The sequence below is a fragment of the Hylaeus volcanicus genome, chromosome 5 (genome assembly GCF_026283585.1).
Source record: "Hylaeus volcanicus isolate JK05 chromosome 5, UHH_iyHylVolc1.0_haploid, whole genome shotgun sequence".
NCBI classification, from domain to species: domain Eukaryota; kingdom Metazoa; phylum Arthropoda; class Insecta; order Hymenoptera; family Colletidae; genus Hylaeus; species Hylaeus volcanicus.
In genome coordinates, this window is record NC_071980.1 from 13,341,393 (window position 1) to 13,357,718 (window position 16,326).

At 43.7% G+C, this 16,326-nt stretch overlaps 1 protein-coding gene across 5 annotated transcripts in view; it reads left to right on the plus strand.

Moving 5' to 3' along the window:
- Positions 1 to 16,326, plus strand: part of LOC128877584 (ETS-like protein pointed) — a 177,945-nt gene that overhangs the window by 92,879 nt on the left and 68,740 nt on the right. The window contains exon 1 of one of the 5 annotated variants that reach the window (XM_054125002.1): positions 11,640 to 12,901. The exons of the other annotated variants lie outside the window; for them this stretch is intronic. Within the exon in view, the coding sequence (XP_053980977.1) occupies positions 12,796 to 12,901 (106 nt within the window). The 5' untranslated portion in view covers positions 11,640 to 12,795. Of the gene's footprint in view, positions 1 to 11,639; positions 12,902 to 16,326 lie in introns of those variants that run through there. 5 annotated transcript variants of the gene reach the window in all.

Here is a 16,326-nt window from a genome sequence, read left to right on the forward strand (position 1 = left end):
GTATGCTCGTCCAACACAACCGACCGGTTAAAAATCTTATTCCATTAATGTTGTTACCTATCAGAGAAATTAATACTAGAATGTGCCCCATTCAAAATCATTCAATCTGAACATTGTTTCGCTGTACATGATAATATTGACATAAACCGAGGTGCGCCTGATGAACCAACCTGATTAAACATATTAATCTCAGCCCGACGATGATTAATCGCCCTTGGAACGAATAGCTGTATTTTTAAGATCCCCAGAGAATCAACGGAATTTCTTAAGAATGGCCTCCTTATACATTATACATACAGCCTCCTTAAGAAATCTCGACGGTTCTGCACCGATCGAATCTCGAAGTACCTCCCTCGCCCGGTAATAATATCTTAGACGGATATTATATGGTAGGGCTATTTCTGTGAACGCGCGGTAAACCTACAACAATATCTAGAAAAAAGAGGAAACAGTTGTCGGCCGATCTCCATTGCCAATCAGCTGATCGTCGACGATCCATTACCAATTCGTAACAGTTCCCCCGCTGAAAATCAGATTAATCGGAATCGCCAGGTATCTGGTGCTTATCGATGCTGGCGAACGGTGTTGAACTCGATGTCGAGGGAATCGAAACAGATGCTCGCTCCGGCGTATCTCGTTCTCGCCTTGGAATGCTACTCTGGAGTAGCTCGATCCCCCATCCATTTGCGCGCAATCTCCATTGTCAGGCTGGTCGAAGCGGCAGAGCACAGGAAAGAGTTATGGCCTGTTTTCCTAAGGTGATAGAAGGTGGAGCGCGCAACCACCTTCTCCTGTTCCAACCGGCGAACGAGCCCCGCGGAGCGACGTCACTTCCTTTACGGGTTTACTCCTTCCCACTTTATTCCTTTCTTTCGTCCCTGCTGGCGAGAGGAGGATCGAGGGATCGGGCTCACCTGCCCCGCTACGGTCACTCGACTTCCGGTAACCCCAAGCGCGAGAGCACATGGCCCGCGGCCACGTAACCGTGACTTCTTCTCGTTAATGCTTCCGCTCCGCTTTTCTGGACGATTTCGTGGACATCGAGATTCCTCGACGATGAATCCCTCTCGACGCGATTTGGGACTCTCTTCGCCTCTTCTTCGTTGGCAGAATATTGCCATCTCTCTCTTATAAGAGACTGCGGATCTTTATGCATTTATAGGAAATTTGAATGTGCAAGAATCTACAAAAAGGAACACAATATGCAAGGATATAAAAAAGATCGAAAGTAAGGTTCATGTTATAGTATTTTCAGAATAAAACATATTCTTATTTAGGTTCAATTTTTGTAGCCACGTTCGCGAAGATTTTATTTTGCCTAAAGATCCGCAGTCTACTTATAAGTAACGTGGTCTCTTTTGTTACTATAAATAGATATCTTTTTTTAGACTGCGTATATAAAGGAACGACAAAAAAAAAATACATATATAAGTAGAACCTTTTGTCCACCATACATTTCGGACCTTAGTTCAGCCTTGAACACGTGAAATCGGTACTAGATGAGTCTTTCGACACGTTCACTGCTCGGCTGTGCTCTTGAAAATTTCTACCGTGATTAAATTTTGTTTACAGACTATTGGAAACTGCGTAACGAAACATTTATTGCGGTATTTAGTTTCGTAACTTCGTCAAAGTTCAAATATTTCATTTAAATTCATTTTGTGTAGTTTCTCAGTAAAAAACATTGTCATCCATATATGGTACCTTCAATAGTTTGAAAAGACGGAGAAAGGCTATAGAAACGTTAACATGTTTATGATTAAAGTAAAGTTAAAGTAAAAATTCCAATTACCTTTCACCGAAAGTTAACATCGAGAAACATTATTTATGGGATGACATAATAACGTTCATAATTTACGTATATTCCGCGTATACTCTAAATTTTGCATATTTCCTTATGGAAATGTTTCAAAAGTCACCAATTACATTCGAAATAGAAAACGCGGCGAAATGTTCGATTAGTAACCCGACAGGCGCCTTTCGAAAATAATCTCTAATCAGAGTCGAGCAATGTTCGAATCCGAGCCACCTATGGAATGAAATATTTCACAAAGGAACAAACAAAAATGTTGACTGTTCGATCGAAGAAACGTCACGAATAAATTGCCGCGCGTTGCTTTCATTCGTTATGCATTATTCGAGTAACGTCTGCCCGTGCCTCGGGCGATGAAAAATTTCTACTCTGATCAACATCGTTTCTGACCGCCACCGTACAGCTCGCGGTCGCGTTATAAAACCAGGGGAAAGAAAAAAAGGGAGACGAGCGTTTCGAAGAGGCGCGCGCGACCGTGTGCAGAAGGTATAGTTAACAGAGGTGGGATGGAGAGCGTGAGAACGCATAAACTTATAAGGCACGAAAGAGTCCGAGGATGGGAGGTGTGCAGAACAGAGCAGGCATGCTCCTTTCCTCGCCGGTGGAAACTGCTCCTTAGGAGAACCGTAGGATAGCCTATCCGTAACACGTCACTTCCTTCGAAGCCTTTATACCTATCTTTTTCGCTCATTTGCTTCTTTTACCCCGTTGGCCGTCTTTATAGACGTGCCAGATAGGCGAAGTGGTGAGAAACAACACGTGTTTATTAAGGGTGTTTGGCCCTTGCAAATTCATCTTCACCTGAATTTTCGGAAATGATCGTAGAAAGAGGGGGTGATTACATTTCTTCGTAACACTTAGTACTTACTGTATATTCATTTCGCCATTCTTTCACTTAAATTTCTGTTTAAAGAATAATAAGAGACAAGAATTTGTGAAATGATCTAATATAAAATATCTATTTACGCACGTTTTAATCCACATTCGAGGCACATGTTTGATTCAGAATCTAACTTCGGGTAATTAACGATCGGAAGAAATAAATAGCCTTGGTTGTTCCGCTTCGTTTTAAATGAACATTTTCCCCAAAACGAGAGGAACGGAGGTCAGGTTCGCTCGGACGCGGTCGTTCCACGCGAGCTCCGGGTGGAGCTTCGCCATCGACTTCCTAGTTATAATAAACGACGTAAAAAACGGGGCAAAAACCTGCCCAGCCTTCGGCGAAGTATACAGCACCCGAGTGTGTAGCTTCTGCTCTCTATCAGCGTGTCCATCTGAGTCAAGCGAGTGTGTTTCCCTCTCGTGCTCCCGTTGCTCTCTTTCCTCGCGTTTTCCCCTCGCTCGATCACCGTAGGTGTTGCCGGACAACCAGCCGGTGCCCTGACTCTACTTCCTTCCTCCTGCGGTCATCTCTCATCCTCCGACTCGTTCCTTATCGTTCGATCCCGTTTCTCACCTTCTGGAATTCAGATCCTTACACCACGAACGAGACTGAATCAAAAATTGCCCTTAAGGGGGTCCACCTGTGTAACGTTTAATTTTCAAGGCAATTTTCAAGAATTTTTTGTAGGAAAAGTACTAGTGCAATTATGATAATTTTTTTTTTATTTGGTTTCGATATGTGGATACTGCTAGACGGCGCTTTAACGAGACCACTTGAAAGTAGAAGAGTTATTCGCCGAGTAGGATTTGATCGTACTTGATCGTCTGAAACAAAAAAGTAAAATATCACCTTCTTTATAATTACATTTTGAAGGTACTGGCGAATAGGTTATTCACAAAATTTTGAAAATTGTTAATAGGGTGGCGTATAAACTGAAAAAATGATATTTTAAGGTATCTTTTTCCCTATCTAATGGCTAATAGACGTTGGAAAATAATTTTTTTAACATGAATCTCGCCGCCAGTACCACCAATTACGTTTGAAAATTGTAGAAAAAAAATTTCATCCCGATTCATGTAATGGATTTTGCGCAATCCTGTTCGCCATTTCCAAAAACGTGCTTTCGAGAAAAACGCGTTTAAAGTTTCGTACGAAAGTAGTACGACGCTGAGCCGGGCACGTTTGGAGTTCGAAAAATAATGAACTAAGCAGAATTTTATAAAATGCTTCTGTGACAGTCATTGTAATATCTCCTAGATGATAAATATGTAGATACAAAATTTTTGATTTTTTGAAAATCTTACATAGGTGGACCCCCTTAAATTGAAAATGAAATTTCAATGAAAATTGGAAAAAGAGCCTCCTAAGAACATAATTTTTCCTCCTTCGTTTTGCTATATTGTTCACAAGTATGAAATTTATTTGAAAATCAGGAACAACAGGATTATTTTATTTATATATGATTTGAGCTTTCAACAAATTCCACACTTTAACTGTACTGGTGTGTTTCAGAAAGGTAATAACTTGACTGCGGATCTTTATGCAAAATAAAATCTTCGCGAACGTATCTACAAAAATTGAACCTAAATAGGAATTTATTTTATTCTGAAAATATTATAACATGAACCTTACTTTCAATCATTTTTATATTCTCGCAAATTGTTTGCATTTTGTAGGTTCTTGCACATTCAAATTTCCTATAAATGCATAAAGATCCGCAGTCTAGTAATAACTTTTGTATAGTTATTATATGCGATATGTGAATTATATACAATTGTTTCGTGCATTATTTAATTTATTTCCACGTAAAATATTTTTCCATTTAATAGAAAAATGGATCTTCGAGATCAGTCATTCGTCCTATCACGATAAAAATAGTTACAAATTATTATTATTAGGAATTTTAGTGGGATGAAACGACTGTACACACAGACACTATGTAATTTCCGATAATTAATTAGAATTTATTATAACCTTCGCTTGTACATATCAATCCGATAACAGAGACGAATGACAAGTGAAGTTAGCTGAATACAAAAATTCATATACTCGTTTCAAATGTGTCTCGACTCCCCATTCATGCTAAATCCAATATTTAATTGTTACATATACGAATACAAATGAACGTCGATACCTTTAGTACTAAAATCCTAGCGTATATACTTTTCCTACCTGGTCTCAGATTAAGGAGTTTTTTTTTTAAAACACATGATGAAACGATAATATGTGAAACGTACGAGCTCGATACGACCTTTGTACATGATATTGTCATTTGTTCCCTGTTCACCGCGTGCGTTGGCTCTGTTATTATTCTCTCGGTAGATTCTCGGGACCGCGATCTGTAGCTGCTGCTTCTTATTGCTCCTCTACGCGTTCAACTCTCTCCTCTCTCTCTCTCTCTCTCTCTCTCTCTCTCTCTCTCTCTCTCTCTCGCCCTCTCCTTCCGCCTTTATTAATATCCACGGCCGCCTGATCGACGGTTACGATTTTCTCGCGCTGCCTTCCGGGTTCTCGGTCATCTAGCTCGGCGAATAATACGCTCTGTCCCCGATCACCGTTAGTATTGTATTTATTACAAACTTGTTACAACTTGAAGTTTTCTTATTCTTCATTTCTGGCAGAGAATTGTTGAAAAATCAATAATTTCTCGGTAAAATAAAATTGGGCGTTTGTTAGGCCCGTCGAGAGGTTAGGCACTCGCTTTAACTAAGAGATGGTTAGAAAAAGCCGGAAGCTGAGAAGAAAACTCTCTACATTGATATGTATTAATCTAAGCTGACTCGTGTAAACCGTCACTAGGTGTATTAAGGCAAACTGAGGGCCAAAACACAGTTAATGAATAAAGGAGATAAACACTGTAATTAAAAAGCCTATGAACAGTGTCTTAACTGTATAATAATGTTGGGCATAGCACGAAGAATGTCTCATTCGCGTTTGCTGTCGGATAACAACGCCCACGTGAACGTTCATGATCGACTGGGTTCTCGGGCTATTAGTTAAATTGGAACTTTTCAAGTTGAATCGAAGGTATGCCACAGAACACGATCAACATAACGCAGCTGAATTCTTTCCCACGGTTTAATAAACATAAAACCAGTTCAATCGGAAAATAAATGAAATCGGATCGATCTGTCGCTCGACTATATCTGCCTGTTTATTTCTTTAATAATACAGCATTAACGGTGACTTTCCTCGTCAAAAATTATGTACCAGTTCTAATCGAGGTCTGTCGCATTTATAGATGGACACGTCTTTGTGGTGCCAGCCGATCTGACCAACTTTTTGATTACGCCGAGCGAAGTAAAATCGAAAGCTTAAGTTCGCACACGAATTACATACTCCGATGACGATACAGTTCGTAGCAGAAACTCGATTAGAAGTCAATTCTCACTTCGCATAGATAATTCAAAATTCATTTCTATCAGTCCCTTGAACAGGTGATTTAATTATTTTCAACACACTTGTGTATGTACATATCGTAGCAGTCGGCGGTGTCAATAAATTAATTCTTTCTGCAGAAACTCGCTCAAAACGGAGTTATTATAGTCGACAGTCTCGGGTTAAAAATCTCCTCGTTTAGCTTTGCCAGCACACGCGACACGCCTATATTCGGCGCTGATCCATGTATTTGTCGTCGCAGTGGCGACACGCACCTGTCGGCCACGATTAGGAAGCGAAATCCGAAGTCGACAAAATCTTGGAAACGTTTTCCAGTTAATTTATCGGAACGAATGCCGTGCAACCGGTTAGCAAAGGTTGACTCGCAGCTGAGGGGTGCGTCTCGGATGGTTATAGCCGCGTAAAACGAAGTAAAATATACACGGGTAAAAGTTGCCGCGGTGCCTTGTTGATTGTTCGCTACAATTCCAATTCCAATCTACAATTGCAAGCCTGCGATAGCCACGCTCCTTTCTTCCACTGGTTTCTTTTAATTGCTCGATTTACGCGGTACGCTGGGCCTCGAAACGATATTTGATTCGTTTCGATCGCGAGAACTTTCCGTGCGCGTCGAGCCGTCGAAATCGTTTCTTATCTATGCGAATACGTAATGATTCGCCCGTGGGTTTCGTTCGGTTTGCATATTTTATTAGACGGACCACTGGACGAAACTTCCGTTCGAATGGAAATGGCCGCAGAGACGTGTCCTAACAGAATTTCTGTAAATTAACACTCGAAACACTCTCGTTACGCTTTACGCTAATTTATCAAATATTTAACTACGAACGTGTGCGTTTTCCACGTTAACGTACCTTCTACATTCACGCTCTAGTTACAAAGTTTGCACCGGAAGCTTATTTAAAGGCTTTTTAATTGCAACGGATACCTGTTAAAATGTATTAATTGTGCCGCTGCTCGGCTGTAAACACGCAAGGCTTTGGCAGTAACAATGTGCACAAGTTGACAGTAGGTTACGGAGATTTATCAGATTATCACCGAAGTGATGCTTTGATAAGAAAAGTTGATTTAGTAAAATTAAATGTGAATTTGAACATATACTTGTATTTTTACGTGGACAAAAGTCAGCGCAAGTGGTTGGCGAAAAATATTTTATGTATAAAAAAGATTTCTGTAAAACCTTGTGAAATTTGGAATGGGTCCATGAACTTGAGTGTTGATGTCAGCTTAGATTAATATACACTATTTTAGGTAGGTTTCTTCTAACTTTCAAACTTTCAAACATAGATGAAACGTCAATTGTCAAAGTAGATGAATCGATAGTTGAACGTTTGATCTCCCTAACTATAATGCCTTCAACTTCAAATAGTGACTTTCCCGAGAAAAAGGCGAGCGGAGCCAAAATAGAAAAATAATGTTGCTCCAGCCTGCACCTGTAAGGTGCAACGGTAAAGGCGCGGTGTCGCGGCGATACCGAGGCGAGTTTATGAATGGTCCACCGATGCCGGAAACGCGTCCCGTAAGAAATTTTTAGCCTTATCCGCGAGCAAGAAGTTTCACATTAATCACGTGCGTCGGCAACATCCTCGGCCGGCTGTTTCAGCGGGAAAGAGATGGAAACACCGGCAGAAATTACCAACGTTGTTAAATAGTGTTTGCGTTCGTGTGTTACACGTAATTGCGTCCCGACACCGCTACGTCGAATGCTACGTGTTCTCGTCGATTATTCCTCTCTGCAAACGGGGCTGCGAGGTATTACGAGGCGACTTCCGTGCCCTGGCTACTCCATTGGCAGAGCGAATCTTGAATGAAACTCCGCTTCGAACGATTTTTATCGCTCCTGGGAACTGATTGCCGCCGAGTAGGATAACACTTGGTTGCGCAATCACTGTTGCACATCGTTGAAAAGCATTCGAGGCGCACGAGCTGTAGATAATCGCATGTGCTGACCGAAGTTGGACGTAAGGCAAAATCTAGCCTTTAGAATGGGTGTTCAGGGAACACACGACGTTATCACGAATTCTAGATCTCTGAAATATTCCAACACCCGAGCGAAAAAATATATAGTAGAACATTTATCAGAATTGGTCGGTGGAACAACTACATAGGTTCTGATAATCGAACAGTCCACGTAACTGGAGTTCACGAGTTCAAGAAATAGACGTGATTTCGTCAACGGTAAAAAGAGTTCTCGTTGCAAAGTAACTCGTTTCCGCGAATCAAATTCGAATCTTCATCGAATTGTAATCTGAATTTTGATATTCTTATTCGATAGTATTCGATATTCTTATCTGGATAAGAATTTTGCTCATCCGCGACGCGAACGTGACCGTCGGCTCGTACTTCGTGTTTCTTTATCTTTTTTTTTTCTTGCGAGCGTCGCGACGTCAGCGGCAGCGAGAGGCAGAAGGAAAAGCGCGATCGTTCGGGTGGGGGTGCGATGGTTTGAGCCAAGCAGAGACTACCCGGCTGAAACGCGTGGGGCCGCGGCATGAATGAACGAGCGGACCGAATGAAGCAGCAGGCGTCGCGTCGGTGTGCGAGCGTCGGGACGTAACGCGCGCCCGCGCGCTCAAGACCTCGTTCGCACACACGCGCCGCGTCTCTTTAGGTGGAGTACACGGAGTAGCGATGGGACTGATACGTTTAGAATATGATAATCGCGAATGACGAAGTTCATTATTTTATTTCTTCGATAAATCGTGGTTCGCATATAGAATACAGCTTTAATTCTAATCGTTTCGTTAAGGAGAATTAATGAATTAATTCTCAGTATCAGTGCAGTACAAATGTACATTTGTAACAGTAGAAGGACGGAATTACTTTTATTCTTAATGTTTCGAGTTCGAAAGAAACTTGACAAATAAATATAAAATTGCGTGATATATTGGCAACATTCGAAATATGTTCAAGAAAAATCTCATTTTCCGAACATCCTCAAATTCTTCCTTTTTTTGTTTTACACACAAGCCGCTTTGTGCCCCTTTAACATATTTATCAAGTTTCCATTCATTTCGATCAATGGAAATTTTAACACGATTCCTGCGATTTATCAAGCATCGATAAGGATACTAATCTAGAAAGAGGTGTCCGAAAGATAAAGAACTTTCTCGGCAGCCGTGTGCTTAAACAGTTTTAAAGGTCGGTGATATAATACCTGTTATCGAATGCATTGATTCGGTATCGTTCCCATCGCTAGGACGGAGACAGCTACGAAGAGGCCTCGCGCGGTAAAGTGAAAAAGATGAATGAGCAACGGAGGCGGTTGGACGATGACGGACGTATGCGCGCGATACCAAGTCAAAAGGAGTACCGCGAAACGTCCAACGAGGACGGAAATACCGAGGTAGGGCGACGGGAGAGAGAGGGAAGTCCGCGCGTACGCGGCGCAACGGAGACAGTGTGACGAAAGGAGGACGGAGGCATAGTAGGAAGGAGAGAGAGTCAACGGACGACCTAGGCGTCGAGGAGAGAGACGGGGAGAGGGTCGTCGTGTGCGCCGACGCCAGTGTGAGTTTGCCGCGTCGACGGGAGAGTATTCATTCATAAAACTAACCGTGGAGTGAGGCTAGGCGAGCGTGCATCGGGATTGGCGGGACTCGGCCGAGAGACGGTCGGTCGTCTCTCTCCTTTGCTCCTTGGTCGTCGTTCGTTTCGCCCTATCTGCTCGATTATCTCTTTGTCTTCGACGGTGTCTGGTGCTTGGGACTTTTCGTGACTTTTTCGAGCAGGAATATCGTTTCTTCTTTCGACTCGCTTCGTCTTGGATATCGTTACGTGTAGTTGATCCCGTGGATCCTCTTCCGGCTCCAGATACTTTCTTTTATTATTTATTTCGTTTCTACACAAGGTGAAACCCGTCGTACGAGTAAGTTGGTATATACTGCTCGTTGTATTTGGCGTATACGATTACGGTTCGATTAGTGCTTCCATAATGTAGCGTTCAGATTTGAACGGTGTCTACTTCGTGATTACTTCTGTAATATTTTTCACCAGCAGTTTCGTTATGTCTGGCATCGAAAGAGTCTCCTTTCTAAAACGTTTTAACAACTACTTTGAAGCAGTTGGCCACAGCACGCGTCCCTGTAATATGGTTGTCTTCGCCCTGCCCCCTTCAGCGTTCCCTTCCACGAGGCACGGTGCGCATACTGCGCAGGTAGATTAGCCATCCGTGACAATTTAACTCTACCAACCGGCCTTTTTCGCGAACAACCTGTTCTCATCCCTCGCTCGGCCTTGGAAACTGTATTTTCACCGAGTTTGCGTACGAAAAGAAGGCCATCTATGTACTTTCAGAAGCCTATTTTGTTCTTCGACTCTCCACACTTTCGCAACTTTGAAAACTGTCCAAGGTCGACGGGAAACTCGGAGCAATACTCATTGTCAGACTTTCCTGTGTTCATTCGATGCCAATTTGTTCATAACTAGCTTCGTAAAGAACGCACGTTTTTGTTCTACTTCTATAAGCCAGGTTCGACTACGAAGACTTTCCTTTAGTGTTTCTCGAGTCGATCTGAAAATTGACAGGGGCTAGTATATATTCGGATAACCCTCAATCATCGGATTGCTCCTTTGATGCCATTTAATTCCCAGCTTCAGTCATCGTAAATCGAAAAGAACGCTCATTTTGATGTTACAAAGTCGGGTTTGACTACGAAGACTCTCGTTTGGTGTTTCTCGAGTCGCTGTAACTCTGAGAATCGTCAAGGCCTAGATACCTTCAGACTTCTCTGCAAGCATCAAAGTATTCCTTTGATGTCAATTAATTCCCAGCTGCAATCATTGCAAATCGAAAATAACGCTCATTCTTAGTCTACCAAGTACAGGTTTGAACATCGGCAAGGTTCTAGTAAGGTTTACAACACTTCCTTGTGGACCGTTGGAAAACGAGTTCTTGAAACGGAAGCGATATTCTGGCAGATTCTAAACTACGCGTTTCGTCCCACCGTGATCGTATTCGATCGTCTACTTATCAATGAACGGTTATCTGGTCGTTCCCTAGGAATCTGGGCGATTCATCCGTGCGAAGGACAAGGAGTATCCCGCGGTACTCCACCTCCATCTCCTCCGTCGGATCCGCTGCCCCACCTTGTCGGCTCGAGCAAACTCTCGATCCCCTCTCGGCCGGTGTTTCGTCTTCCTCTCTTATTCTTCCCTCCACCACGGATTCTCCTCCACCTCCAGCTCGGACGAGCGCGCGCGCTCACGCTCTTACCTGCGGAACGCGGTCGTACGTGCTCTCGACGGTGGCGCTTCAGCCTGACGAAACTCTCCCGCTGCTCGAGATCGCGCTCGATCTTCGATCCCTCGATCCTGCGGTAAGTCTGCCGCGTCGAGTACCCGTCACGCGATCCTCCGTCGAATCTCGCGATATTCCACGAACTCGCGGAGTTTTCGTTAACCGGAGCGGTGAACTCGAGTTCCAAGCATCTCCGAGGAGCCATCGGGTACGTGTGTTCGCGGTGCGCGTGTGTGTGCGTGCGTGTCGGAGGCTCCACGTGTGCCAGCCAAGTGACCAACAGCGCCAGGAGCAGCGGGTTCCCCGGGTGCCGAAAATCGGAGCAGCTTCGCGAGCAGCCGAACCGGGAGGCAAACTGGAGCGAGACGTCCCCGTATTTTCGGAGCTTCGGCGCGGGAAAGATCTCTCCTTCCGCCCTGGACTAGCCTCGCCCTCCCCCCCCGTTGCCCGGTTGCGCAAGCAGGTATTCGGAAATAGCCCGTGAGTCGCGGTTATGAATTGATAGCAAACACATGCTGGACACGCCGCGCGGACCGGCTTCCTCGACCAAGACGCTCCTCCCTGCCTCGTGCTTAGGCCACCTCGTAGTACGACCAGTTTCTCCGCGCTGAAACGTTTTCACCTGCTGCTGGCAAGAGTCCCCGGACTGACTGGCTTCGGAGGAACATTTAGATTCGCGTCGAACAGCAGATGTTACGCGCTCGTCGAAGCTGCCAACGTTTGTTGCTGGGTACCGCGTTTACCCAGTGACCTAGAAGGGATCGGTGCCTGCAACAATACCGATCTTTTGGGCCGTCAAACTTTAAAGCAACGTCTTGGTATTCGACGAAGCTGGCGATCTCCGTTGCAAGGTTATCCTCTACAATTTGAAGACGTTGGATACTCGGAAGAAATGAACGAATCCAGTGAGGATACCGTCCAATCTTTTAGTACTCTACGGAAGGTTTCGATTAAAGCTAACCAACGGAATGCCCCTTAGTCATCCTGCTAGTTACCACATTCACCCAGTGACTCGGGGATCGGTATCTCCGAATATATCAGCTCTCGAAGCTTATCTGGTCCAGGTCATCAGGACTCCAAAGTCAGCGTTGAAAATCACGCATGCTCGAAAATCAGCAGTGTTCTGCTTCCATTGAGATTCCCTGATACCTTCACGGCAAACCACTCAACCCTCGACCAGCGAGGAGCGTGTCGACGAGCGTCATGGAGCCCAGCGACCATTGACGAGGATTTAGCATGGGATAAAAGACTCCTGAACTCGTGACACTGGGTCACCGCGATGTCGTGACGATCGAGACCTATCTATATGAATCGCGGAGCAGGCATGGAGCCGCTGAAAGACTCTCTGACGTTGTTCCGAGTGTTGTCACGGTGATGTAATATCGAGCGCGTGCATAAAAAAATATACCCGAACCGCCTTTGCACGCGGCTTCGAGTAAATGACAGTGATCCGGGGATTCGTGTATGTACAGTGAGCACACGAGGACGACACTCATGTACGTTGACTACGGCGGCGACGCTTATGCCGGAATGGGAATCAAGGCCATGAAGTCCTTTGCCAGGCCCAGAGGTACAGAACCGCGTCCCCCTTTGTTGTTGGCGAACCCACTCGCGCCGTCGACGTTTCCTTTTGTTTCGCGTTTGCAGGAAAGAGAGTAGATGTGTAGTACTGCGTGTCGAGGAGGTACGGTGCTCTAGAATTTTGAAGATATAGATTTTTATTCTTTTTGAATTGCAGTTTCTGTACTGTTCCGACCGAAGGCTTGTCACGAAACTTATAAAAGTTACGTGGTACTCTATTGCTGTATTCGGACTCTTTCTAGGGGGCTATTTAGGGAGAGTCTGGACTTTATACGCTGGAATCTTATTTACAAGCTTTTTAATTTCACTATCTTCTGGAATTTATTCAATGTAGTGGGTTGTCCGGAAAGTCCACGTCGATTTTTGCTAGGTGGTACAGGTCTGAATATGTCGAAATGGTTGAAAACAAATAACATGTATACATCCCTTAAAAGGTGGAAAAGTTGTGGAACAAAATGGCACCTATGTAATTCAATTCATTCATGTATATTTATTATATGCCTTTGAATTTTTCTTAGAAATTGCCACGAACTTTGTGGACAACCTAATATCTATCTACTAACATTGTGCAGAAGTCAACGTGATCCCAAATTAATACTAGTACAGACAATCTTGTTCTATTTCCAAAAATCGGTCATTATAAGTAAATTGAATAGATTCCAGAAGATAGCGAAATTAAAAAGCTTGTAAATAAGATTCCAGTGTATAAAGTGTTCAGCTGGTATCCTAACTTTATCATAGAACTTCTTCACTTTTTCTAGAGCATCCTACCCCCTTAAGCAGAAAATCGGAGCTATCGACCGTCCCGAGATTGTTCAGATGGGAACATTTTCTAAATAATTTACGCTTTAGTAATCTCTTCGAGCACGTAATTGCAGCAACTGTGAGAATCGCGACGATTTGCACAGCTAAATCACTTGGAATGCCGCGAAGGCGTAATGCCTGACCTCTGACAATTTATTTCTGTTCAAGCGTAATGTGTCAATTCGAAAATCACAGCTGTTGACATTCTTGAAATTATTGGAACGTCGTGAAATATCTGCATCGCGTCGATAATTAATGGGTGCGTACACCTGCCGACGTTCGCTCGCAATCATTTTATCTCCTTCAAGGCAAACGTAAAAATTGTCTCAATTTGAGGAATTTCTTCGAATGGTAGCACTCCTGCTTTGAGAATTTAGGTATTCATGAATGAAATACCTCCGCCACGCTTCTCCTAACGAACTCTCCCTCTTACTGACATTCTCTTCGAGTCATCTCACTTGATTGTGAGACAAATATACAAACTGTCCTTGTTCGAATATTCTGTTCTTCTTCGAATATTTCTGCTAGTATCTTTAGACATTTTAGTCCACGCTACTCGTGAATGGAATTCCTCGGACACTGGGATCTTAACGAAGCCGATCCTCGCCGTTAGTATGGCACGCTTCTCGTTTCGAGCTAACCCTGACTTTGAAGCTGAATGTCCCGTAATCGTTCGTACGCGCGCCGGATTAACGCTCCATGAGACCAGTTTATGGTCGCGCGAACGTGACTTAGAAACCCCGGCAGATTGCAACAGATGTCGACGAAACAGGAGTGCAATCTGCATCCCGCCTGCGTGCGCGCTTCCTGTAGTTGGACGGACTCTCTTCCTGGGGTGGGAGTTCCTCGGTTCTCCTGAAGGCCGACCTTTGGCCCTGACACACGCTGCTCCCTCTTACCCTCAAAGCACGAGCCAAGGGAACGTTGAGAAAATCTGGCTTCCAGGGAATTTTTTAAACCGTGCTTCAATTTTTAACACTCTAGCTACGGGGCCTATTTAGAAACAGTTCAGTTTAGGAACAGAGCTCCTCAGCTTTAAGTCTTAAAGTTTGTATATTGACTTGATTAGGCTCCAGGTAGATGAAGTGCTTAGACAGTACTTTATCGAATAACATGTCTCATTTCACGATTGTTTATTCAATTGGATGGGTTCTAAAAAAACTCGCTGCTAAACAAGGAAGTCGTATGTAAGGACGCAGAGCAAGCGCTACAATTTATTATCTCGGGGATAGCAGAAGAACTTATTTGGCCATTGAGAGCTTAAATGAAGATAACATCCGCCAGGTTCATGGGAGCTTCCAGTGTTGGAATATTGAATCGACTAAGGATATGATCGTAATTTGTACGAGACAAGGGTTAGAAATTTATGTTAAGTACGTTTCTTCGATGGGATAGTTTGATCGAGAATGCACAGGTGTGCGGTAGATTTAGAATAGCTTTATTTCTTCCTCGTAATAACTAATGAAAGATAAACTTTAGATTCGTTATACACACCTATGGGAGTTTTTATTTATCGTCTATCGTTCGAGTAAAATTCTGCTGAACTCTGGATGTTATATGTACTAAAAGTTTTCAATGGAAGTACGTTTGCTGAAACGCGAAGTTAATGATAAATCTCACGGGTGGATCGCAGCAGTACGCGCGAGCGAGCGTTCATGGGCCAAGTAGTGGATATATCTCGAGCGAAGAGGGTATCCGACGATGCTGCTTCCTGGCAACCGGTTCCAGCGAATGGCTTGATCCGTTTTGTTCATGTAGATATCACCGAGTCGAAGACGAATTCGCGAGATACGCGCGCGTTTTCCGCTACCTTGCCGAACTACTTGAAAACGACGCATGATCAGCGAACCATAGAGAGCAAATCGTTTAGGTTCTGACTTCCGAGACTACGCGATACACCTGTTTGTTTAGCGATCGCAATTTATATTCTTTCAAAAGAAAAAATTCAACTCTAGGCAATAGTTCGAAACTTTTAATAATAGTAATACTTTATTTACGGACAATATGCCCTTGATATCAAATACAATGTAATAGCAGTATAATTAGTATTATTTACTATAACAAAATTGATTGTCGTCAAGTACTGTCCTTGAGGTCCGATTTCCGAGTCTACTCGCCACACTTGTCCAGCAATCGCAGCAATGTACTCTTGGTGACCCACGTCTAAACTTTTTCTTCTCAAATGGAAACCAAAGCAACATTCTTCACTTGTAAATGACTTTCTACGCGTTCCTGTTACAATGTTGTCAAACGCTGTCCTTGGTTTGTTCCGATTTCTGAGCACCGTTTTCTCGACGCACTCTCTTAGCGATCATAGTTGACAAAAAAGATGAAATCGTTCCGATCGAATTCGTCGTTTCGCGAAGCGTTCGCCAAACGACGGACCAGTTGGAACGTTCCGTGTAACGAGATTAATGTTATTATAAAAACTTCATTTTCCGCTGAGTGCGCCTGGTTGCGCGTTCAATGGCGTACGAAACTCGCGTAGAGAGTATTCCGTGCTAATTGCGGTTTTGGCCCGAGCAATTTGAGCCGAGGGAATGATTCGATCGCGATCGGGCACGGATAACGAGCAACGGAGCAAAAAGAGGGGGTCGACGTCGCTACTTT